The sequence below is a fragment of the Mytilus californianus genome, unplaced genomic scaffold (assembly GCF_021869535.1).
Source record: "Mytilus californianus isolate M0D057914Y unplaced genomic scaffold, xbMytCali1.0.p SCAF_6, whole genome shotgun sequence".
Taxonomy (NCBI): Eukaryota; Metazoa; Mollusca; class Bivalvia; order Mytilida; family Mytilidae; genus Mytilus; species Mytilus californianus.
In genome coordinates, this window is record NW_026262712.1 from 32,298,963 (window position 1) to 32,326,300 (window position 27,338).

The window sequence follows — 27,338 nt, forward strand, 5'->3', positions numbered from 1 at the left end:
TTGTGAAATATTTTTGCATTCCTTGTTAACAAATATTTGGAAAATTTGAGAATATATATGTACTGTAATAAAATATATTCAAATTGGAGTAGATATATTGCAACATCAAACATTTTGTTGTAAAAACTTGTCAGTACTTACTGGAAAATACATCTGATTATAGTCATATATTGGGGATAAAGAAGAGGTTTATTTGAAAGGAGATAGACTGATCTCCTGTCAGGAGATTTACCTTAGGGGACAATAATTAAGATTTTCAAAACATTCATGAACTCAATTTGCAGTACCGACCATAGTTGCCAACTGACATGATATTCGCGTGTAATACACGCTTTTTCAACGGTTTACACGCGAGGATTTTATCACATGGCGTGTACACTCTTTTCACCACTTTACACGCAATTACACGCTTTTTAGTTGTTTTGATTTTTTGGTTGTTAGTGATATCGCGATTCTCGGGTTTTTTCATTATAACACGATAAATACCGAAATTTCGAAGTAATTGTTTGATTAGCCTGGGATCCTGGCCAACTGCTTGACAGTAGACCTATCGACCTATCGACGAAGCATTAGATTGGGTCAGGATGCCAGGCTATTGTTTGGTGGCCATTGTTTATTTTTCTCTATATGGACGAACAGCAAAAGCTCTTAAGGTAAGTAGTTTGTGATTAGTTTTTACGATTTTGGGACTTTCTTTCTTTCAAATTCACTTAGGGAAAATGTCCACAGAAAGAGGTAGCTTTCAGGACCTGTACCGTCGTCTAAAGAGTCGATTTCTAAGCGAAAACGATGTGTACGTACCAAGATTCAAGATTTATAAATTATATTTGGGAGTTCGAGTTTAAATCATCGAGGGATGAGTAACGCATTGTGCACTCTATGTTGCAATCATAACAATACATATGAGAGGAGAACTAAAATACATAGCTATTTGATTAAGCATTTAACAATTATAAAATATTTTTCTTTTTCAGTTTCAAATGTAGCCAACAGATTTCCACAGGCCATAGGGGATGGAAATATCACGGAACTGTTGGATCAGTTCTCATAGTATTAGCTGTCTTCTGATGAACTACCCAGTTTTGACCAGGCAATAGCAACATATATTGTATAGTTTGTTGGGAGCAATGGCAGAGATCATAGATGACATTTTAGATGGCAAAAAAACATTATGACACTCTTTCAAAGCTTCATGAAGCTATTTTAGTTGAGCCAAATATCAATTCTGACTGTGAGAGATCATTTTCAATTATAAAGAAATTTACACTGAATTCTGATCAGAACTTGACAATGATATGTTGTGTGCCTTGTTATCAAGTAAATGTAACCAAATCAGCAGGTGTTTTGACTATGTGCCTAGTGGTGTTGCTTTAAAAGCAGCAAAACAGACCACTGTTGAATACAATAAAAGTTTACAGTTGAATATTGTTTTTATATTAACAAATTTGCATATAATGTGAAATTATGAACATTGTTCATATTAAAAAGTCCGCATCTACGTCACGCGTTTTCACACGCTTTTTGACATGTCATGTCATGTCATGACATGATTTCTCATTGTCAGAGGTTGGCAAGTATGGTACCGACTCTAAAGGATTTTGGGTAATTTCTTTATTTGTACAACAAAATGAAAATAATATTTTTACCATTAGTTTAATGTGTATTGTTTATAATAATATCAACCAATCACAATGTAGCTATGTATTTTTTTGAAATCATTACCCAGAATGCATTTGATTCAGGATTACCAATACTTTTAAACCACAATACCTCTTGCTTTTCCTATTTACCTGTTGCAGCAGCTGCAGATAAATCAACAGTCTGACAGGCCACGCTGGCCGATGATCTATCAGCGATGATTTCTATTACCAATACTTTGTTGATAAATACCCATAACTCCTCTCCTCCACCAAAAGTTAACTTTTCATTTCCTGAAAACTTCAGCCCAGTTCTTATGGCAGAAGTATAACTGAAAAAAAAAATATAAAAAAGACATATAAATACAACACCATAGAGATAAATTATCAATGATATGCCATAGGTATCCCATTAAAACTTTATCATAATCACTCTCACAATAAAAGTAGGTCATAGTGACTTAGAGTTAGAAAAAAGTAGTGCTGTACTGAATGGGACAATCTAATAAAGTATCATGGATATATTACAACTGTTTTTTGAGAACTGTCTGCACCTTTAAAATTGAACCAATTCAATTTAAGGTATAGTTGGGACGGATGCATGTACAGAAAATGATAACTGTCGATTCAGAAATTGTTGCAATGTTTTTATTAATACGAAAAATGCGAAAGTATCAGGTTTGCATTTATTTCAGTAGGAACTTTCAATCACAAAACTTTTGAAATCACATTAAAAAGAGGGTCCCGGTAAAGTGAGAAACAGAACAGAAACGAAACAGAGCGAAACGAAACGAAACAGAGCGAAACGAAACGAAACATGGCGAAACGAAACGAAACACGACGAAACGAAACGAAACATGTAAATTGAGAAACGAAACACAACGAAACGAAACAAAATCTGTATTTTGAGGAACGACCTATGGAAAATCTTCCTGATATAGCCGAAGATCATTGTGGGTTTAGAGGGCCCTTTTGATTGATATCATCTAATCGTTTGCTTAAAAATCGTCAAAAAAACAACATTGGTGGATTGATTATCTTTTTGGACAATTATGCCTCCCCCTTTCCTTAAACTCTGGATCTGTCTCTGCTTTTTTTTCATATATGTATACAAAAGATCTCGTTTAATCCAAAGAGAACGTGTGATTAACGGTTTATTCGAACACGCATTACACACTGGAATTAACTTCACTGATTGACGCACTAGAAAGAACGCATTACATACCAGTTCTATTGTGCTTTGTATTTTTCTGTGCTTTATAGTCCCACACATTGTTATCATTAATAATATTATGATATATTAGTATGTATAACTTTTCATTCGATCACGTCTGTTAATATCATTGTATATGCAATAATCTGCAATAGGTTTTTATAATTTATTGTTTATGAGTTTGTGCCAAGAAAGGTATTTGATTCATGAATGAAACACTTACATGTACATATCCCAAGTGAAATAACCATAGCCAAAATATGTAAATGGTATGGACACTTTGCCATACATAACTTTAGGTAGTAGGATCCAAATGTTTAAGTTGGATGCATTCACCCTATATGTGGCTACAACATTGTCAAGTCCGACCTGGGACGTCAAAGGGGAATTGACCACGTTGCGACCTGACGTCTCTTTTGAAAGTACATGTGACCTTTAAAATGTTTAAACCGAGAATCAAATCAGTTTAGAACTGAATAGTTTGCTTAAAAGTGACCTGGTGACCCGAGGCAATTTTTAATCGTGACTTTGTGATCTAAAGTGGTACTGGAGCACAGTCACTTTCTCCTTTTATTCATACAATATTGTATGTTCGACTCGTCATGTTCTACTTTCTTTTTTAAACTTACGGTACCGAATATTGTGTTTTGTTATTCGCCATTTATCTTGACAGACGCGTGTTACTAGGAATAGTATCTACCACATTTTCAAAAGATAAGTTACAAAGTACATACGGCATCTCCATACAGTTGAAGTCGATGGTACCTGTTGTAATTAGTTTAAAAGGTTTATATGAATTGAACTTGTATTAAACGAGATTATGTCTTGCCTGATTTGCAACAAAATGAATGAAGAAGAATGTTATCATGGTCATGGACTGCCATAATAAAAAATCTTTGAAACTTAAAAACAAAGAAGAAACGAATACAAACTAGAATATGTTATAGTGACGAATTAGAAATGGACATATTGTGTAGACACCTATCTATTGTTTAAATTATACTATAAGTTGCCTTCTAGATGTCCTTAGTTTGTTCTTGTCGTTTGGTTGCTGTCTTATTGACGTGTAACCTACATTTCATACAGTTTTAGTTTCGTTGAGTGTACTTTTGAATCGGTGCATGAAAAATCATAACTAAACTGGTTATTGTGTATAGATTTATTGTCTTTCTTTCCCTCAATAATTCTAGGAAGATGAACCAAAGAGAGATGTACACAGACACTTGTTTCTATCAATATATAATACATATGAATAGTCGACCTTCCCATGTGGAGATGTACCTAAATTAAAAATATTAATATGTAAACAGAAAATAATGTTACATTTTTCAATCTTTAACTTACCCTCCCTCCATTTTTTTAACTGTATCAATTTTAAAGACATGTCGCTTCTAAACAAAATCTGATTGATCTGTAGCTTATCCCCCAAACCTGCTTTGATACAAACTTGAATATGTTCCTCATTAAATTCGATCCCAAAACTTAAAAGGCATACATATCTAAATAGTCGTAATTAATTCCATTGAGCACGAAACTATAATCGAAATCAGATTTTATTTATTTGGATATTCTAAAATACATTTCTTTTTCGGCAGATATTACAAAAAAAATATTATTATCTGGTTTGACTGGGAAACACTGATTTCAGATGTACATTGTACACAAAATATTATAAAATATTTTATGTCCCACCCTTTGAGTGGAAAACATATCATGTTTTAGCATAAAATCGTCTATTTTGGAGTGAAAAAAAAATGGATGATTTTAATAAATTAGATGTTTTTGATGGTCTTTTGAATTCTGTTGACAGTTTTGACTTTTCTACTCTTTACACTACACCTCCACACAATCTTATCAAACAAAAGTTTTCTTATTTATTTAAATGGTCGTTTGGTAAATCCGAATGCAAATATATTTGCTGCAATTCATTTAAAACCTTCTTCTTTAATGTGAAAGGTAAATATGCTAGATATACTTACTGGAGGTGGGATGAGATGATTTAACGCTGTTCATTTCCCCTTGATAATATTTATGCACGTTTTGGCAACAAAGTTTATCGACAGGTTGTAGGTATTTCAATGGGCACTAATTGCGCCCCTTTAATAACAGACTTGTTTTTGTACTGTTATGAATCATAGTTTATGACCACACTAAGTAAAGACCCGTCAAAATTGCATTTAACTGATAAATTCAACAACACTTACCTTTATCTTGATGATATTTTTTCGTTAAAAAATCAGGAATTTTCTAAATATACTGCCGAAATTTACGACAAAAGGGACGATTTTTCGTTCCCGATTGTTATTTTTCCCTTTTTGGATGGTGATGTTCCATTGGCACCATCTTATGGTGTTTGAATTTCACAACTCGTTCGCTATGCCCGTGTCTGTTGTGACGTTTTTGATTTTAACGAACGTAATCTATGTATTACTTGTAAATTATTAAGCCAGGGATTTCGTTACCACAGTCAGGAGCCTGTAATTCAGTGGTTGTCAATTGTTGAAGTGTTACATATTTGTTTTTCGTTCATTTTTTGTATATAAATTAGGCCGTTAGTTTTCTCGTTTGAATTGTTTTACATTTGTACGTCATTTCGGGGCCTTTTATAGCTGACTATGCGATATGGGCTTTGCTTATTGTTGAAGGCCGTACGGTGACCTATAGTTGTTAATTACTATGTCATTTGGTCACTTGTGGAGAGTTGCCTCATTGGCAATCATATCACATCTTCTTTTTTATATTCGCTACATGTACACTCGGTGATATTTTTTAAATTTTATATGGAATTACACTCCTTTCAAAATCGAGCGTCCGCCCCTAAAGGTAAGAGTACTTTTGAACTGTGCAGTATATCTGAGGTAGTAAATGCACACCTTTGCTGTGCATTATCCAGATTATAGCACAGTAAGAACAAAGAGATTTTACTCATGTCATGTCTTAAGTATCCATAGGACAGTATGACTCGCTTAAAATATCAAATTTGCATGTTCATTGAATCGCAAATTATGGTTCAAATTTCTAATTTGGCATACATTTCAAAAAGAACATGTCATAATGAACATGTGTTTTAAATTAACATGAACACAACTCTATTGTAATTTAATCTATCTTAACAAACAGAATAAACCTAGTATTGGACGGACGGACTGACGGACGGCAGCACAGACCAGAAAAGATTATGCCCCACTACCGTAGGAGGTACATAAAAATCCTAGTCACAAAGGTAAGAATGGCCAATTTTGTTTGAGGCTGATATTCAGACGATCCCCAGTAACAGCTATTCTAATTTCAATGTTCCCTCATTGTTGCACGTGACAAGAAGCCTTGATATTAGAACAGGCTCTGTAGCATAGCTGGCGCACCTAAGCCTCACATTTAACAAAACAAGTTGACTAATTGCAACTAATGCAAGAAGATACCAATGTAAATGACGAGTAATTTTTTCAAAGTTGAATGGAATATTCGGTGTCTTCGGCTATGCACATATCTCGTCAGGAAGATTTTCTATATGTCGTTCCTCAAAATACAGATTTTGTTTCGTTTTGTAGTGTTTCGTTTCGTTTCGTCGTGTTTCGTTTCGTTTCGTTTCGCCATGTTTCGTTTCGTTTCGCTCTGTTTCATTTCCTTTCGCTCTGTTTCGTTTCTGTTCCGTTTCTCACTTTACCGAGACCCTTAAAAAGATCAGTGATTTGCAATGCATTTTATTTCTGAATTTGCAGTAATCTATTTTCATAAATATATACATGTGCCCTGCCCTTTTTAAGTTGATAATTATGTCTATTTCATGCCAAAAAATATATGTTTATACATCAGCTTCATTCATGGTTGGGAGTAAAAATGTCTTATACATATATGACAATTTTTTACCTAGTCAAACCTGTAATTCACATTGAGTTATTTTCCTGTCATGTTATGTTCGTAGATTAGGTCTTAAAAGGGACAATTAAATATTTGCGGAGTTAATAATTTTTGTTTCACGGTCATGTGCATGCATTTAAATGCACTGTAGAATGTTTGTGCAGGGTGTATTTGCGGTACAGTGTGAAAATTAAACACACTAAAAAATTTCCCAACAAGTGAAACTGCAAGCTACTGCTCACTGATGATACCCCTGCTGCAACTGGATAATTTTAATAGTGTAAAAATATGTAAGTGTTCAGTAAACAGAAAGTTGTTGAGTGATGAATCTGAAAACGCATCACACTGTATAGCTGACTTATATAAACCATGAAAACATTTTTCAGAAATCCTTATGACGTAGTTCCTGAGAAAGATGTGACGAAAAATATTAATGGGACGGATGGACGGACTGATGGATGGACGGACGGATGGATGGACGGACAGACAGAGGTAAAACAGTTTACCCCACCTTTTTTAAAGCGGGGGTATAAATAAATTATATACAGTATTCAGGAGATCTAGTGTTTCTTTGATTGCAGCTTTCTATCATTAATAAAGTGCAAAGTAATAATAGATAACACAGTGAAGTATGAAACTGCATGAAAAAGAAACCAGTGTAATATTTAGTTCTTATCCAACATGTATTATCTGAGCACCAGTCTTAAGGATGTTCGCTACTCTTGTTTTTTGACTTTTTGTTAGATATTCGAAGTCCTCTAGTTTTATCCATGTAGTGCCAATAAAAATTTTGCCCACTAACCCCCATTTTTCTTTTTACAAATCTTTTACATGTATAATTATAAGCCATCTGTAAAGTCTTATAAAATCTTTATCACTTTTTAATAGTTTTTGAGAACTTAGACTTGTCAATGATAAAGCTATGAAAAATCAAGAGAGAAAATTTTCCCGCCAAAATTTCAATGGCTAATATCTCGAAAACAAGCACACAGACCTATATTTTTTTTTCGCTCTTTTGGTTCCTTTATTAATCCCCAATCAATATAAACTAGTGTTATGAAAAGCTTGTTATTTTGAAACTGAGTAGCGAACTTCCTTAATCTGAAAAACTCTCCATTCCTACAAAACTTCTGTTTAATAAGATCTCACTGTACATCATATTCCATCCTTATAAGATACAATTAAGTGTGAAAATTTTTGTGACTGGGTTTCTGTCTTAAAGACCTTTATATAATCTTGGTCTTGGCTTTTTCAAATTTCAATAACAATTATGTGGTTATAATGAAAGGTTACAGGTGGGAAACATCAATCTTGTTTACTGTGATGTATAGAAAACACTTACAAAAAGTTATGGAGAATACCGCCACAGTCTGTCTGACCTTCTGCTCCATACCCAGAATCATCAGCCAGGAAGTAGGAATCACTATAATAACTGAAAAATACAAATGGTAACTGAAAAAACATTATCCATTTCGACACAATTTTTCTAAAAGTTCATCTGTTTAGGAGTAATACATTCTGGTTTTTAACATTAAGTTTTCAATATTTTGATGTACTTTTCATTTCTGAAAGATTGATTTGTATATATTTCAGCTTTGTTATAAAAAAAAATCACAGCAAAAATCAATTAATTTATGTGTTTTCCACTTATTTCTTGTATGTTAAACAAAGCCATTGTAATACTGTGTGGTAATCCAATGGTTCTAAAGAAACCATTGCATTAAAAAAAAGTCTGTACTGAGGTGAAAATCAACAAGTACTGTACATTCAGAAATTATTGCGTGCATTTATTACTGCGATTTTTGAAGAATGGAATTATTGCAATTTTGGGAAAAGCTGCATACAGATATATGCATCAGCTATCAGAATGGTAGTTCTTATTATTGCGATATTCACCCAGTCATATTATTCTCATTGTAAAAAAACTCTCAAGGATTCCTGAATTTACAGTATTCTGAGGGTATTGCATAAGTAAAATGAAAAAATTTGTAAGGGTTCCGCGGAACCCAGTGTCTCGCCTACTTTTTCTGTTAATCGCAGGCTCAACAAAAATGAGGAAGTAAATCAATAAAAATATTCCTCTTGATACTATCTTTTGATTGTAAGAAGCTTCTGTCCAAGTTTGGTAAAATTCCAGGATAGTTTATGAATCTAATAAATGTTTAAAAACTTTAACTGCAGACTGAATGTAATGTAAACTGGAAGAAAACAAAATTTCCTTCTAGATACTAGCATTTGATCATAAACAAGCTTCTGTCCAAGTTTGGTACAAATCCAAAATAGTATAAGAAAGTTATTAAAATTTTAGAAACTTTAACCACAGAGTGAATATGTTGTTTCCTGGCAGAAAATCTAAGTCCATTTAAAAGTAAAATACGGAAAAAAAGGATTTATTTTTTTACAAAATTTCCTTCTTGATACTAGCTTTTGATCATAAACAAGCTTCTGTCCAAGTTTGGTACAAATCCAAAATAGTATAAGAAAGTTATTAAAATTTTAAAAACTTTAACCACAGAGTGAATGTGTTGTTTCCTGGCAGAAAATCTGAGTCCATTTAAAAGTAAAATAAGGAAAAAAGGAATTTATTTTTTTACAAAATTTACTTCTAGATTCTATCTTATGATCATAAACAAGCTTCTGTCCAAGTTTGGTACAAACCCAGGATAGTTTAAGAAAGTTATTAAAATTTTAAAAACTTTAACCACAGAGTGAATGTAATATTTACCGGCAGAAAAACTAAGTCCATTTATAAGTAAAATACGGAAAAAATGGAATGTTATTTTTACAAAATTTACTTCTGGATACTATCTTATGATCATAAACAAGCTTCTGTCCAAGTTTGGTAGAAATCCAGGATAGTTTAAGAAAGTTATTAAAATTTCAAAAACTTTAACCACAGAGTGAATATTTGTGGACGCCGCCGACGACGACGACGCCGACGGAATGTAGGATCGCTATGTCTCGCTTTTTCGACTAAAGTCGAAGGCTCGACAAAAAGTATAGAAAACTGAGATTTTCAACCAATTTTCTATTTCCAAGGGACAGCAAAAATCATTCAACCAGTAAAAACACTCAAATTTGAACTGCAACTTTTAATGATAAAACTGTATACCAAATATTTAATCAAATGCAACTGATTCAGACATTACAGAAAAAATTCAGAAAATGGAGATTTCCAAGGGTCACAACTTCAGCAAAAATCTTTCAAGAGAACCGTACAAAAACTCCATCTGTCATATAATGTCTTCATAACATGAAAAAAATAACAGTCTTCAAAATTAATATATTTTCAGACTACAGTTAATCCTGCATTAAGCAGTCACTCCTGGAAAGTATCAAAAGTAACTTCTAAAGAGACTGCTCATTATAGAGGCAGGTGACTGTTAAGGCAGGTTTTACTGTACTTACTTGTGTACATCAGATCCAGATGAATTATCTACTGTCAGTGTGATTTCTCTATCCAGTTTTATATTAGCAGACGTATCTCTGAACCAATCAGAAAATGTGTCAGAAGTGGGATCAGTAGATATGGCAGGCCAGGAACCAGTAGGACTGATCACATGATATGGGTTGGATGGTGTCATTGATGCAGCTGTTCCAAAGTCATCATTACTGATGGTAAAATCATACACTGTGACAGGAAGGGAATTAGCAACTGAAATTCAATAGAAATTTGGTTACCATATCAAATATATACAAAACATCATCATGTGCCAACAATGCTGCTAATGTAATGTTTTTGCTATTTGAAGGTCTATATAGGATTTTGTGTTTTGCCATGGCTTTGTCGGTTCCTTTTCGACTTATAAGTTTGAATATATCTTTTGTATCTTCTGTTGGTTTTATTCTATAGCTGATATGGTGAAAGCAATCATCAATCAATCAATCATTCATTCATTCTATATAAAAATAAGAAGATGTGGTATGATTGCCAATGAGACAACTCTCCACAAGACCAAATGACATAGAAAGTAACAGCTAAAGGTCACCGTAATACACCTGACTTGGCAACAATTTACTTTCATCATTTTCTACCATTGTTGATTTATTTATATAAAGAGAAAGATCCAAGTTGGACATATTCACATGTCATTTTTCTATTCACAAATGTTAAGAAAAGCAATTGGTTTACAGTATGTGCTTTTTACCTACTTTCATACTGAAATGACCGGTTGATAGAAAACACATTATGGTTTCAGCTTTCACTATACCTGTTGTATTGGATTGTGTTTGTTGGATGTAAACTGTTTCTGGTATACTCTTGGCTGAGGTATAACCGTTAACCTCAAGTTGTATAACACAGTCATAGGAATTCAAGGGAAGTAATCCATCAGTATCTTTAAATGTTACTGATGCACTATGGGAAGTTGATGGTATGGTTTCAGTTACAGTTTCAGTCTTTGTCAGGGTAGCAGCTGTGGTACTGGTACAAGTTACTATATAGTTCCTGAAAAGAAACCAGTTTTATTTAAAATTCATTTTAAAATTGCAAAGGCAAAAACATGAAATCAATCAAATTCAGTTGAACTTGCAATTCATTATTATCATTAAAAATATACGCTGCCAAGAAAAATCTTCCGTTCATCTTCAAATTACAGAAATGCTCACATCCAAATTGAGTCTTAAATGCAATACCGCCAACCAATTTCAATACATCGTTGAATTTGGCCATATCTACTTTTATTTCTGCAACAATTTTTCCCACGTTTTATTTATCTAAATTATAGATTATTTTATCTAAATATGGAAGAAAAAACTTCAAAAGATTGATTTTTGAAAAGATTTGTGTTTTGAATATTGGTTTTTACCTTTTTTTCCTTATTTTTTTTCTAGCTTTTACCCTAAAGCATCATTGAAATCTCATTAGTTTTGCTAAAATTATTAATATATAAACAGTCCTAAAAATTCCTGCTTATTTCACAAAAAGTTAATATTCCCCAAAAACCATTCTCTTTTTTTTAATCTCTTTTGTATAAGGCCTAGGGCTATTCCAAAATTCACTGTATATTGGGTTGGAAGGCATCTTATATTGATAATATAGTGGTAGTTGGGTTCAAAACAAGTTTGCACTCAAAAGCCATTTAATTTCTAATTTTAAGTCTATGGGTGGAGGTCTTGGGTAAAAAGTGCCTTTCAAAGTTCATTTAAAGTGTCGCAAAACTCAATTTGTGATGATAAAATCATGATTGATTTTAGCTTATTATAATGCCTTTACCATGTTGAGACATTAGCTCCAACAGCTTCATTCAGGACGTTTGTATCATTAGAATCAAACACAGCATAAAGATATGATGGCCGGTTCCATTGTATTTTCATTTCTGTTGACGAAACTGCAGTTCCTACAATGTTCTCTGCACCTGAAAAAATATAAATGGCAGAGCTGTTGAAAATTGTCGGACTTCTGAATATGACCAGCTAATTCTGATGTAAGGGGACCTTTTAATACCTGGATTATTTCATAATGTGCTGAGAACAGTTTGGTATTTTTTTATTATTTTTGCAAAGAATTCTGCTCAAGTCGGTGCTAGGGGTGGTCTTAAACTTGCAGTGAGGTGAGTTTTTTTGCTCCTTGTTGAAGGCCTCATTGTGACTTTGAGGTGAAGAACAGCAATAAAAGCACTGTTCCTTTGCTTTTTGTGTATTTTTTTACTGTGCATGTACTGATTATGTGGATGGAGACCCCATACCCTTTGTTTTTCTATTATAAGGTCTGAAAAACTCCTTACATAGATTTCAACTGCTCTGAATTAAGGACAAAATGAGATGTCAGGTATACTTCAATAAGACCACAATCCAACAAAAAAAACCAAAAGATTTAAATTTTACAGTATGTGCTTTTTACCTACTTTCATACTGAAATGACCTGTTGATAGAAAACACATTATGGTTTCAGCTTTCACTATACCTGTTGTATTGGAATGTGTTTGTCGGATATAAACTGTTACTGGTATACTCTTGGCTGAGGTATAACCACCAACCATCTAGATACATCTAGATGTAAACATACTGTGGATTCATTTATTTTCCCGAGTCTAAATTTTTGTGAGATTGAGGAAAAATTGTATTTTTGTAGATTCTGAGGTTTTGTAAAAGTTTGTATACAAAACTAAAAAATTTATTATATTTCGTTGAACATTTAAATTTGTCGTTTCCCTATACTCAGGAAATCAACGAAAATTGCTACTCCAAGAATAATGTTGAATCAGCAGTAAAGTTTAAAAAAACAAATGGAGAATGTGCCCATGGGACACAGATGATGCCCCTGCTTGCATATAACTTTATAAAGGGGCATAACTCAAGAACGGTAAAAGTGACACCACCCAAATTCCAATTTGATCTGTATTTTCTAGTAATAAGCATTGAGTATAAGTTTCATAACATTTGGTTAAGACAAACTTAAGTTAGAGAACTGAAACCAATTTTGCGACTGACGTACAGAAAAAATGACAAGGGTCACAAGGGTAACACTTAATGCTCCCTCCAGTGACAAAGGGGGCATAAAAAGTGTCTAGGACATGTCAAGCTCAAAATTACCCCGAGTCTAGTAAAGTAGTGAATAAACACAACAGAGACTACCCAAGATCAGTCATCAACACCAAAATTCCCTAAATGATGAAGAGCACTACGATTTCACTAAAACAAAATCTGATGAGCTGGATGCTGACTCCTGTTTGTATTAAAAATGTTTGTAATTTTTAACTATGTATTTTCCCATGACTTTTCATTATAACTTTTAAAACAGTTGAATTTTCAACACATTCATTTTGTCCAACTGATGTCCAGCTAAATAGGGATACCAAAAGGTAGGTGCCACTTTCAAATAATTAGGAAAAAGAATGATGTTAAGGCGATCTTTTGGATTTGACATTTTCCCTATGTCAAACACTTTTCCAATATCAAAAGTGACATGAGAGGTAATTACCATAAAAACAAGCCAATATTTTAAAATATCACCTCAAACTTGTTGCCATTCAGCATTGTTCAGCCAGAACTGAAAAAATCTTATTATTATTTAGATGTGAGCTATAAAAGAATTTACTCAAGAAGATATTTTGCTACAAGAAGTATTTTAAAAAGTTATAGTGCTAAATATCTTTTTGGGTGAGACTCATATCTATTTTGACCTCCTCCATAAATTGATGAATATCTATTTTTAGCAAGAACTTTAAGATCAATTTATAATTACGAGAAAAAAAAAATTCTTAATGGTGCCTGTTATAGAAAAGTGTCTCCCAATCCCCCCTCCCAATACATTTAATCCCAGGAAATCCCTAAATCTATTAAAACCACTTACTGCACTGGAAAAACTTGGTATCGTTCAATGTATCATAATATCTAACACTTGTACCATTGGCAAGTCCTGCTTCAAATGTAACACCCGCTAGAGCAGACGGACTAGCACATGTACCACCAGTCACAGTGTCCTTCACATAATACAGACTGAATGCCGTACTACATTCACAACCCAAAGCATTTCCTGTCAAATTGCTGTAAAAATAAAACAACCAAAGAATAGTTTTTGTTCAAAATTTAAGTCTAAACAAAGCTACCAAAATCTACTGATAAAGTAATGTAAATTCAGAAATTATTTGCAAGGTTTTTATTAAATAAATGTGAATAATGCGACTAAGTGAGTATAACAATAATAAGAGTTTGCATTCTGATATCTGATACACATATCTGTATGCAACTTTTTTTTATGAAATTGCAATAATCAAACTCCCATTTTTGTCCATTCTTTGAAAAATGCAATAATTTCTAAATTTACAGTAATTAATTTAATCGAATTGGTACCAATTTTTCATAATTTGATTATAAGAAAATAACTATAAATAACTTGAAATAACTTTTAAACATTTACATGAAATTGTTGGAGGCATTACAGTGACATTTAATTGCTCATATTTTCATCAATTGAACTCCAGTGGATAGTTGTCTCCTTGGCAATCAAACCACATCTCAATATTTTTATATTGGGAAGATAGACAGCTGAGATTTGGATTTTTACATTAATCCTAAGTGTTTTAATAGATATAAGAAGATGTGGTATGAGTGCCAATGAGACAACTCTCCATCTAAGTCAAAATTTATAAAAGTAAACCATTATAGGTCAAAGTACGGTCTTCAACATGGAGCCTTGGCTCACACCAAACAGCAAGCTATAAAGGGCCCCAAAAAATACTAGTGTAAAACCATTCAAACGGGAAATCAACGGTCTAATCTATATAAAAAACGAGAAACGAGAAACACTTATAATGAATAATCTTCCCTTACATTCCTCCAAAAATTCACCCATACAAGAATGTATGGGATGAAAAAACATGCCTCAATCATTTTTTGGCTAAATTTTTTGTAACTAGAGTTCAACCTTTAATCTCAAGTTCTAAACAAAGAAATCTACAGCATACAGATGATTAGTAAACTATTCAAGACAGCCACTCTGAGGGTTCATGAAATTTCTTAGTTAAAGGACTTACTGTGGATTCAATATTATTCGTGGGATACCAATTTTCATAGATTTGGTGGGTAAAGGTGAACCACAAATTCAAATGTTCAATGAAGAACAAATTTTTTATAGGAATGTATGCAGTCTTTGGCAAAACCACCAAACTAAAAAATCCCCCAAAATACAATCCTTAAGGCCAATTAAAACTAATTTATAGATTTTCATCCCCACCTGCCCCTTTGAAATTGTCCTGCCCCAATTTTTTTTAATTAGAAAACTAGAGGCTCCAAGGAGCCTGTGTCGCTCAACTGATATTTTTATTTACAATTGATGCATGAAATAATGCAACCATTATACGTTTGCTTTAGTTTCAGAGATATAAGCCAAAAATGCATTTTACCCCTATGTTCTATTTTTAGCCATGGCAGCCATGTTGGTTGACAGCGGGGTTGTCTGACACATTTTTAAAACTAAATACCCCAATAATGATTGTGACCAAGTTTGGTTAGATTTGGCTCCGTAGTTTCAGAGGTGAAGATTTTTGTAAAAGTTAACGACGACGGACAACAGACGCCAAGTGATGAGAAAAACTCAATTGGCCTTTTAGGCCAGGTGAGCTAAAAATTAGAATTCTGGATTTTGTTCATTTCCATAACTGGTAACCGCGCAGATAGTTAAGTTTCATTAAAAACTTCCTGTTTTAGTATTTCTTCAAGTAATTTAACCAAAATAATTTAGTTGATAATATCTGCTGCTCTATAATGATTACATTATCTTCCGAGAAGACAGATTGATCACAGCAGGAGACCTGAAATATTTGGGTTACGAGTAATAAGCAGTGTCATAGAACGCAAATTGCAGCATGTCACAAATTTCAGTGATTATAAAACCGTGGACTTTTTTATTGATACAATGACTTTGGGGCAGGAAATTTGGACTGTGAATGATAACTAATGCACAACAATCGTGGCACACTTTGGTATAACAAAAACATTAGTGGGATAAAGACATTGACACAAGCACAAACTTCTGCAATATAATTTACTGTTTAGGACCATATATTTGAGTTCAAAAAGTCAGCCAACAAATAGCAAGATTAAGCATAAAAATGTCTTTAGGTTAAGTTCATGTTTTACATTGTATGTTTATATCTAGTTTATAAAATTATATTTGCAACTATGCTATGAAACTTACACAACTATGCTGTTATTGACTGGGAATCCTCCTAAAGTTTCTATCATGTTACCTCCAAGGTTGAGAGAGGTCAGTGACTCTAAGGCAACAGCTGGGAAGTAAGAAAGCTGGTTGTTGTTCAGGTCAAGAGTCTCAAGGTTATTTAAACCGTTAAATGATCCTTCTTCTATATACTGAATCTCGTTATTTTGCAACATTCTGCAAGAAAATTACAACTTAGAATTAAATGATGATATTCAAAAAAATTCTTACAGGTAAGTAGCTACATGGACTTCACTAGTAAAAATGAATCTTTTTTATCACTTACCATTTAAAATAAAGTCAATAGTGCAAAAATTACATGATAGGTTTCCATTATAGCTTTATTTCTCAGTGGATTAAAACACTATTGAAAAGAAAAATAAAGGAGGGCTGAGCACTCACAAACATGTTTAACCCCGCCACATTCTTTATGTGCCTGTCCCAAGTAAGGAGCCTGTAGTTCAGTGGTTGTCGTGTGATAATGTCTGTCATATTTGTTTTTCTTAAATTGTTTTGTTATAAATTAGGCTGTTAGTTTTCTCAATTGAATTGTTTCATATTTTTCATGTCGGGGCCTTTTAAAGCCGACCATATGGTCTGGGTTTTTCTCATTGTTGAAGGTGAATAGTTGTCTCATTGGCAATCATACCACATCTCCTTATTTTTATAAACTTTTTTTGAGGTAGTTTGCAACCTTGATATTCTACTCACAAGAACAAAAGTATGCTACACGCCACTCTTCTGGAATGTCATTCATCAGTTTGAAAATGTAAAGAGAGGGTTAACAAAAGCTATTTTTTGTGTTGAAAACTATATATGCTATACCGCACCAAGTAAGCAGTTTTGAGTGTTTGAATGTGTATATATTTAGTCACTCAAACTTTCACCAGTTTTAGGATTCAGAACATGCACTGACAGTGTTATAATTTTCAAAACTTAATATTAGAAGATTTGAAGCTAACATTCTATTTTTTCTCTGAATATGCATGCACCAAATAAGCAGGTTTGTGTGTTTGAATGTACATTTATTTAGTATACACTCTATAACATTCATATTTTTAAAATTCAGAATATTCATGTCTGAATGTTCCCCCCTCCCCAACAAAACTGGATATTTTCAAGATTTCAATCAAATATTCCCTTTTCTTATCCTAATTAGATATAAAACACTTGTCATTTGACATTAAGCAAACACCAATCAATCATTCGCTGTTTCAGAATCTAATGCATTCTGGGTAATATTTTCAAAAGCATACACCAAAACGTTGTGATTGGTTGAAAACGTCTTTAACAATGGATATTCAACCACTAATGTGACATTGTTTTGATTTTGGGGTACAAACAATAAAATTACCCATAATCCTTTATATTCTGAAACAGTAAAGTTATTAAATCAAATTCTAAATGCCTGTACCAAGTCAGAAATATGACAGTTATTTTAATTCTTTTGATGTGTTTGAACTTTTGATTTTGGGGGATTTTCCTTTTTGAGTTTTCCTTTGAGTTCGGTATTTTTGTTATTTTACTTTTTTCTGAAAGGAAAAACAACTTACAAAGACTGAAGATTAGTAGCAGACGTAAATGTAGTTGCAGTAATTTCCGTCAGTTTGTTATTATACATAGAGAAAATCTGTAGATTTGTCTGTCCAGCTAAAGATCCATCTGGTATCCCTGTTATTTCATTGTCCTCCAGGTAACTGAAATAAATAAAATTAATTGTTGAAACAGAGATATGTCTCCCCTGTATGTAAATTTAGAAGTGCCAGTGCTTCATACCAAATATGATTGACTTATCATAAGTGGTTCCTCTTAAACTGACCTAATCATAAACTTTAACATGTAAACTATGCAAAAGTTTCAAAGTCAATAGACCATGACTGAGGCGTCGGGGCCACATAATCTCCATAGAAATGAGATGCACCAATGCTTATACAACTTTGTACCAAATATTATGGATTTATATTCCATTAGTGGTTGTCCTTAAACTGACCTAATCGCAAACTTTAACAAATTGTTGACGCCACGCAGCCTTCGCCAGAAACAGCATACCTATGTCTCACTTTTAGACCTATGTCAAAGCGAGACAAAAATCAGGTAACTGAATTATTCATAAAAAAATTAAGTACTATGGATTCGTTTATTTTCATGGGTACCAATTTTCATGGATTGAAGAAAACTTTGTTGACGTTTGTTTTCATGGTTTTTTTAAAAGTTTGCATATAATCCTATGAGAAATTTATACTTCGTTTAACATTTAAATTTGTGGTTAATCTATACTCTCGAAATCCCCGAAAACAGGTACCCAATGAAAAATAATGACTCCACAATAACTAAATTAAATAAAACATTTAGGTAACTGCAATACATAAATCATTTCAGTAACTGCAAAACATAAATCATTCAGGTAACTGCAATAAAAAAATCAATAAATAAAACATTTAGTTAACCATGTTAACATCAAAACATAAATCAATAAAGTAACTGGATTACATAAATAATTCAGGCAACTGCCATTCATAAACCATTTTGGTAACTTAATTGAAAATAAAATTAATTAAAGAACCTTAGTGAGCTCGCTCACATACCCCACATCCCCACATTGTCATTGGAGAAATAAAATAAGTGTAAGAAAAAAAAATTGTATCAGAAAAAAAAATTGAATCATAATTTCCTGTCAATATGCACATCTACATAGTATGTCCTTATTATCTACACAGTTTCATGAAATTCTGTTGTGTGGTTTGAGAGGAGTTGCGATGACAAAAGGTTGCAGTAGTATATTGGGCAAACAAGTTCAAAGGGGCGTAACTCCTGGAAAAAAAATTGAATCGTAATTTCCTGTCGATATGCACATCTACGTAGTATGTCCTTATTATATGAAAAGGTTTCATGAAATTCTGTTGTGTGGTTTGAGATGAGTAGCGATGACAAACTGTTGCAGTAGTACATTAAAGTTAATAAGTTCAAAGGGGCGTAACTCCTAGAAAAAAAATTGAATCGTAATTTCCTGTCGATATGCACAACTACATAGTATGTCCCTATTATCTAAAAAGGTTTCAGGAAATTCTGTTGTGTGGTTTGAGAGGAGTTGCGATGACAAGAAATAGGACTGACGGACTGACAGACTGACGGATGGATGACGGACAGTCGGGTCAAAAACATTATACCCTCCGCAACTCGTTGCATGGGGTATAATAAGCATATTCAGGTATATGTTATTGCCTGTTGCGATGCAACTTTCCTTTATCAAACTTTTGTACAAAGACCATGTGATTATCTTTTTCAAATTTTATGAGTAAATTTGGTCATAAATTAAAATGAAACTAGACCAGAATTTTATGGTCTATGACATTGTGTTCAATACTTTATCATCTGGAAACTAAAACTGTGACAGAAAGAGGACATGTTTATCACTATATACCTCGTGTTCAAGGCAAGAGTATATAAATCCATCCTCAATTTCTATTAAATCCAAGAAATTTGACTGGCCTTAGGGCTATTCCATTAAAATGTATGTGGGAGGGTAGGAAGGTAAGTTTAATTATTGAATGTGGGTCATGGGTCTTTTTTCAGTATGTGTCTATTACCATTATGCAAAATTATCTAAAAAATGGTTCTTGGTTGTAGGGATATTTTGAAAGTCCCTTCCTACCCTCCCACATACATTTTAATGGAATAGCCCTTATTTGTATCTACTTACATTTCTCTTGGAGTAATCCGACTCAGTGCTATAGGATAAATGGTCAACGAATTCTCATTCAGGTACAGGTACGTAACTGTGACACTATCAAACACATTAGCCTTTATGTAAGCTATGTTATTCCTGTTTAGATACAAGTATGAGACAGAGGATGTCCCAGTAAAGATGGGTCCATCCAGACTGCTAATGGAATTACCATACAAATAGCTACAAGATAATAAAGATTAAGAAACAAAATTTATCAACTACTTATTCTCTCCTTTTTCTAAAAAAAATTTGCCTAGTGGACTATTCTATACTCTGAAAAAGAAAGCTCACACAACCTATGCCCTTCCTCATATGATAAGGGAAATTTTACAAGTCTCCTTTCCCCTAAAAAATTTCCCTGTTTCAGATTTATTTATAGCTGAAGTTTTGATGAGATGAAACCTTTGTACAAAGTGAATGATCTGATAAGACATGTAAAATGGGTAATAAAAATCATCAAAATCTGAAAACCAGTCATTTAAGAACTGCGATAAACACTGAATGACATTAATGATTGTCATCCTTTAGATATAAAGATTAAAAACAAAATTATAAAAAAGAAAAGAGACTTTCAATTCTAGATGAAGACATAAAAAGGAGATTTGGCTTTGTAGAATACAACAATATCTACCACCTCTCTTGGCATTTTTGTACAGAATACAATTTCCATTTGCTTATTTACAGAATATATATTTCAGTAAGTATAAAGAATCACTCTTTTTAGCAACTGGATACTCCTGTTTATCATATTGGACAGGTCCATAACTTTGCATGTTGGTATAATAAAAGTGTTATTGCACATTTTTGTAATTTTGTTTACCATGTTTCATGAAAATTGATAAATGCAAGAATAGCTAATTCTTTTTTCACTCGTTGTGAAATGAAATTTATTTCCTATTGGTAAATACACATAACCCACCCCCCTTTGATGTTTTATGAACTTGTATGACGATGACATGCATTGTATGTTTAAACAGCTGAGAGAAAAATGTTTGCAACTAGAATTGAAAGAATGGTGACAAGAACACAAATACTGAAAATGGCAAAGTATACAGTAATTCTACAATACTTACGTCTAGTAAGATTTTATTCCTTCTTTTTTTCTGACCGACCGACCTAAATCTTTCACATAATAAATTAACAAATAAAAAAACCATGACCTTATGTTACTTACAGATGACCCACATTAAAATTGTTGAAGGCGTTTTCTTGTATCTCTGTTATCCCAATGTTGTAAAGGTTAAAGGTCGTGGTGGTAATATCATTGAAGGCATAAGATGGAATAACACCCATTGTATCTCCATCAAACTGCATACTTGGTGCATTGACATTATTAAAAGCGTACGGCTGAATATCTTTAATTTTGTTATTTGTGAGTTTCAAGCTACTGTATATGTATGAGACAGTCACGTCTGTAAAGGCATTCCCTTCAATAGTTGCTATTCTGTTTTGGGACAAATCTCTGTAAAGGAAGTTAAAATGATGCGTTTGTACGACAGTTCTAAAAAATACATAATTATGAATTAAGTATAGCTAAGAAAACTTTTAAGGAAGATTCCATGCTTTACAAAATAGCTATATTCAAACATTTCAGAAATATTGTTAAAAAAATTAAGGTAGATTAACTGAATTACGCCATCTTGGATTGTAAAATAGCAGTACACAATTGGTCTAGTTATTTGCTTAAATCTGCTAATTTGAGACAGATTGGCAAATAAATATGCGTAAGACTGTTTATGTGAATAAAGGAAAATAAGTAATTTTTTGCATTATTAAGACTCTTTTAACAAATACCAAAATTTTTTTTCTCATCTCAATTTTTCAACCTAGTCATTTAAGGGTACATTGTAGATAACTCTTATAATAAAATTTCTATAAAGGAATGTTAAAGAAATTTCATTTTTATTTCTAGCAAGAAAACAAGTTTAATGACATCATGTTTTCTTTTTATTAACAGTGTTTTTTCATGAATAATCTATGCAAAATTGGGCTATTTTGTACGACTTGTTGCTTGTTGCTTGAAAAATAGCACGGTGACCCATACTTTTTATAACATTTTTGAAAAAAGCATGATAAAATCTACATTTTGGCAAAGTATAAGAAAATTCTATCTGAGGTAATATATATATATAAAATAACTTACACAAGTAATATGTTTGTCATTATTTTTAAAGTAACCTTGTATCTCTATACTCCTCTCAAATTCAATAAATTCTTACAGATCTATGTTTCAGTTATCAGAATGCGAGTTCTTATTATTGCGATACTCAACCAATCGCATAAATAAAAACCTCGCAATAATTTCTGAATTTACAGTAGAGAAAAATAGCCTAAAAATAAAAGAATACAGAAATGAAGGACCCCCCCATTCAGACTCTCATTAAACTTAATGTATGAGTTGTGAAACATTTATATTAGTCAAGAATCAAATTAAATTGAACTTACAAACTCGAAAATGAAACAACAAAATTTTTGAATGTACCATTCAAAATAGCTGAGATACGGTTATTGTGAAGATAGAAATAGGTAACAGTCATATCATTGAAGTCTCCTCCCATTGGTAAAGAATACAATCTGTTATTGTGTAGGTATCTGTGAAAAAAAAAGTTCTATAAATAGTACACATGGAAAAAGCATTCTATAAATAGAACACATAGAAAAAACATTCTATACAGAAAAGATTTATAAAGTTCAAATTTGATGAGACTACAACTTCATGGTTAACTACAATAACCTTAACTTCGACTTGATCATTAAAACATGAAATCTTGGTCTAACCCTAGTTTAGCATATATCTTAATAGATATAGGAAGATGTGGTATGAGTGCCAATGAGACAACTCTCCATCCAAGTAACAATTTATAAAAGTAAACCATTATAGGTCAAGGTACGGCCTTCAACACGGAGCATTGGCTCACACCGAACAGCAAGCTATAAAGGGCCCCAAAAATTACTAGTGTAAGTTCACATCATAATGAACATGTGTACTAACTTCCAAGTTGACATGAAAAACTATTATGTACTGAGAAATAGACCAAAAAACTTAAAGCGGCATTAGTTGTCAAATTCATGTTCACCGATTTGACTCAAATTCTCATATTCAACTTATAACATATTAAGACGTATATCCAAATTATAATAAGTCTAAAATAAACAATTTATGATGCATGGAGACTCGATAGAATGTATCAGCATTTCGTTTGTATTTCAGTCTAGACACCATCTAATTAACCATCAATGAGTCTTGCAAGTGAATAATTCATTAGTGATGTTTCTTGTTTATTTTAACAAACTGAACCAAACTAGCTGCTAAATGCTAATTCTTATTTCACTATTTCACTTTCATTAATACTGAACCTATTTTTTTCTATATCTCGTAGCTAAATGTCCCTTTAATGCTCCATTAATAATTTTTCACAGAAATTATTACCTTTTGTTTAAGACTGGTGTGGGTATTAAATGAGAAAGAATACTAAATCAAATAAAACTATTAACCAGCATTAATGCAAAAATGAATTGCAAGAATGATTCTGCAACTTTATGATTTAGAATGATTTTAAGACAAATGTTATCTTTCTTTTCCAATGATCTGCAAAAAGAAGTGTCATTTTTATTTGACATCATAATTGAATTTTGACCACGGAAAAACTGAGATTGAACCACATTTTTATTTTAAAAATAAATGGAGAATGTGTCCATGGGACACAGCTGATGCCCTAGAGAATGGAAACTGATTTTGTGATGTGTGTAAGGATGGACAGATCCTCATCGGCGGGGGCATAAAAATCAAGCGGTTAGGGAAAGTATATATCAGCCAAGAAGTACAGAAATTATTATCTGATGAACTTCTAGTTATTAGTTGTCAAATAAGCATAAGTACCACATCTCCTTATTTCTATATACATACAAATAAGATATTGAGGCGATATGATCTAAAGCACCATCTTCTATCCATCCTATCTCATTGTCATGTAGGTATAACTGTGTTGTAAGTGGACAGTTTTCCAAGTGCATCTTCTTTATCTGTTTTATTCTATTTCCATTTAAAACTCTAAAATATACAATATTAATTTCAAATGTAAGAGACTACAGTAAACAAACTCACATAACCCATTGCCCTCATATATTTTTATATATTATTATGGGATATTTGTACAATAGTCTCCCTCCTGAAAAAATTAATTTCCCATTTCTGAATTTCCAGAGTAAAACAATACAATGTTGGAAAATTTGCTATTATTATCTGAAAGATTATCTGAAATTTAAGTTAAAAATTTGTGAATAAATTGAAATTATAATTCTAATTTTATATTTGCTAATAGGCTCAACAAAGATGCAAAAATTTAACATGTTTACTGTATCTAAGTAACTGTTTTCAAATCATTTCAATTTCTTTATAACTTAATGTATTATACAGACCGCTAGACTTACGAAAAAGAGTTTTCCTGAACGATTTTTATTTCTTTTAGACTTGCTAAATTCATCACGCAACAATCTAGTAAGAATCTCTTGTGTGTCGCATGTTTCAATTTGGTTAGTCAAATAAAAAAATTAACCGTTTATTCCTCCAAAATGGCAGCCAAGGGAAATAACTCAAATTAAGTCATTCGAAACCTTTCTTTGTACACTAACTTTGGTATCCTCGCATTCTGTAATTCCATATAATTATGATTTAATTGTTTTTACATCATCTTAAAATGAGTTTTGTTTATTACACACTAGGGTAACATACTGGGGGTAACATACTGCCCTAAAACATAGCCTAGCAGGTTAACATTATTTAAAATTCTACCCTCTTATAAAAACCAATAAAAAATTGGCACAACAAAAATCAATAATAAGACATAATAAAAAGACAATTAAAACAGAACATTCAGTACAATACTATGAATTCATTTATTTTCATGGGTATCAATTTCCGTTGATTGAGGAAAAGTTAGCCTATAAAAAATTAGTACATCGTTGAACATTTAAAATCATGGTTCACTGGAAATTATGAATTCCACGAAAATTGGTATCGCAACAAATAATAATGAGTCCACATTAAATCAAATAACACAGCTGAGAAGATGAAAGAGCAGATTGTTAACCCCCAGTTTCAATTTGACAATTTTTTTCTTTTTCTTGGTGTAACAATCTGCTCTATCACACTCTCAGGTATTCAGATATGTGCTATTAATTCGTCGTTTCAGAATCTAAAGGACTATGGGTAATCTCATTGTTTGTACCCCAAAATGAAATAATGTTACATCATTCGTTGAATTTCCATTGTTTAGGACCTTTTAAACCAATCAGAACGTTTTGGTGTACGCTTTTGAAAATATTACCCAGAATGCATTGGATTTTTAAATGGTGAATTATACTTACAACTGTGTAAGAGATGTGCACCCACTAAAGACATTGTCAGGTAAGTAGTCTATATCATTGTTAGCCAGATTTAAACGGTACATATTGGATAGATTGGAAAACTGGTTTTCATGAATGAATCGGAAGTCATTTGATTGCAAAGCTCTGGAAAAGAAAAATGCATTAATTAATGGAAATTTGGTTTGATAGTATATATAGATAAAATTCTGTACGGCAGACACACGTTTCGTCTACAAAAGACTCATCAGTGACGCTCGAATGAAAAAAAAGTTAAAAAGGCCAAATAAAGAACGCAGCTGAACAGCATTGAGGAATCAAAATGACAAAAAGTTTTGTCAAATACAGCTAAGCTAATCTATTCCTGTTTTTTCCTGACTTTGAATTGATTGATTGTTGTTAAAATTGAGAATGGAAATGGGGAATATGTCAAAGAGACAACAACCCGACCAAAGAGCAGACAACAGCCGAAGGCCACCAATGGGTCTTCAACGCAGTGAGAAAATCCCGCACCAGGAGGTGGTCCTCAGCTGGCCCCTACATAAAATTGTGTACTAGTTCAGTGAAAATGGACGTCACACTAAACTCCAAAACATATAAATGAACTAAAATTAAAAAATATACAAGACTAACAAAGGCCAGAGGCTCCTGACTTGGGACAGGCGCAAAAATGTGGCTGGGTAAAACATGTTTTGTGAGATCACAACCCTCCCCCTATACCTCTAGCCAATGTAGAATAAAGAAACACATAGCAATACACACAGTAAAACTCAGTTAAAAAGAAGTCTGAGTCCGATGTCAGAATAGGTAACAAAAGAAACTAAGCAAAATGACAATGATTCATGAATGAACAAAGGACTACTAGCAGTTACTGACATGCCAGCTCCAGACCTCAATTAAACTGATTGAAAGATTATGTCTTCATCATATGAAAATTAAGTACCCGCTAGGTGTTTAGTATCATACCATCATAAAATATATGAGAAGAACATAACCCGTATCATGCCAACAACTGGTTTTAGAATAAATGTGTTTATTTCCGATGCAAAGACCCTATGAGTGAATCAAAATTAATACCAAAATATGCAATCCTTAATGACTTGACAACAGTATCGTAACAATATCCTTTCCGAATAAGTTTTTTTAAAGGTTTGGTAGTCTTTTGAGGTGAATGCCGACATTTTTGTGCTTTGTAAAGAATATTACCATAAAATATTGGATGTGAAATACCTGAACGTATAAGATGTCTGCATGTTGATTTATATTTACGAATGATGTCCTTGTACCGATGATAAAATTTAGTAAATGTTTTGACTAGTTTGTGATATCGAAAACTCTGGTGTAATAATTTTTCAGTAATACAGAGATTTCTTTCGTTGAAATCAAATACGTTGTTACATACACAAGCAAATCGAACAAGTTGAGATGTATAAACACCCTAAGATGGCAACAAGGGAACGTCACCATCTAAAAATGGATAATTAACAATAGGAAATGAAAAGTCATCTCTTTTATCATAAATTTTGGTACTCAGCTTCCCGTTAAAGATAAAGATATCAAGATCCAGGAAAGGGCAGTGTTCATTGTTAGTATCAGCTTTATTTAAAGTCAGTTCGGCAGGATAACTCTCTTTAGTGTACATACTGAAGTCGTCATTATTGAGAGCCAATATATCATCTAAATATCTAAAAGTGTTATTAAATTTTTTAATCAGATGTTGTTTCGATGGTGTTAAATGCCACTTTCAGCACTTTTGGCTATATCGTTTTTATTTCATATGGTAGAAAAAGCCAGAGTACCCTATAGAGATCTACCAACCTTCTACAGGGAAACTGACAATCCTAGTCAATTAAGTGCCAATCTGCCTAAGAATTAGGA

The 27,338-nt window shown here is 32.6% G+C and overlaps 1 protein-coding gene across 1 annotated transcript in view; it reads right to left on the reverse strand.

Annotated features, from left to right (window-relative positions):
* Window positions 1-1,348: 1,348 nt before the first annotated feature.
* LOC127705568 (protein artichoke-like) overlaps window positions 1,349-27,338 on the reverse strand; it is a 69,247-nt gene continuing 43,257 nt past the window's right edge. Inside the window, exons 18-31 of the mRNA XM_052209897.1 lie at window positions 25,464-25,607; window positions 24,004-24,147; window positions 22,542-22,688; window positions 21,271-21,558; window positions 20,070-20,276; window positions 17,923-18,066; window positions 16,349-16,546; window positions 14,003-14,196; window positions 11,924-12,065; window positions 10,920-11,155; window positions 10,117-10,363; window positions 8,051-8,140; window positions 1,791-1,969; window positions 1,349-1,392 (exon numbers count right to left, since the gene is read on the reverse strand). Coding sequence (XP_052065857.1) covers window positions 1,349-1,392; window positions 1,791-1,969; window positions 8,051-8,140; window positions 10,117-10,363; window positions 10,920-11,155; window positions 11,924-12,065; window positions 14,003-14,196; window positions 16,349-16,546; window positions 17,923-18,066; window positions 20,070-20,276; window positions 21,271-21,558; window positions 22,542-22,688; window positions 24,004-24,147; window positions 25,464-25,607 — 2,404 coding nt within the window. The remainder of the gene's footprint in view (window positions 1,393-1,790; window positions 1,970-8,050; window positions 8,141-10,116; window positions 10,364-10,919; window positions 11,156-11,923; window positions 12,066-14,002; window positions 14,197-16,348; window positions 16,547-17,922; window positions 18,067-20,069; window positions 20,277-21,270; window positions 21,559-22,541; window positions 22,689-24,003; window positions 24,148-25,463; window positions 25,608-27,338) is intronic.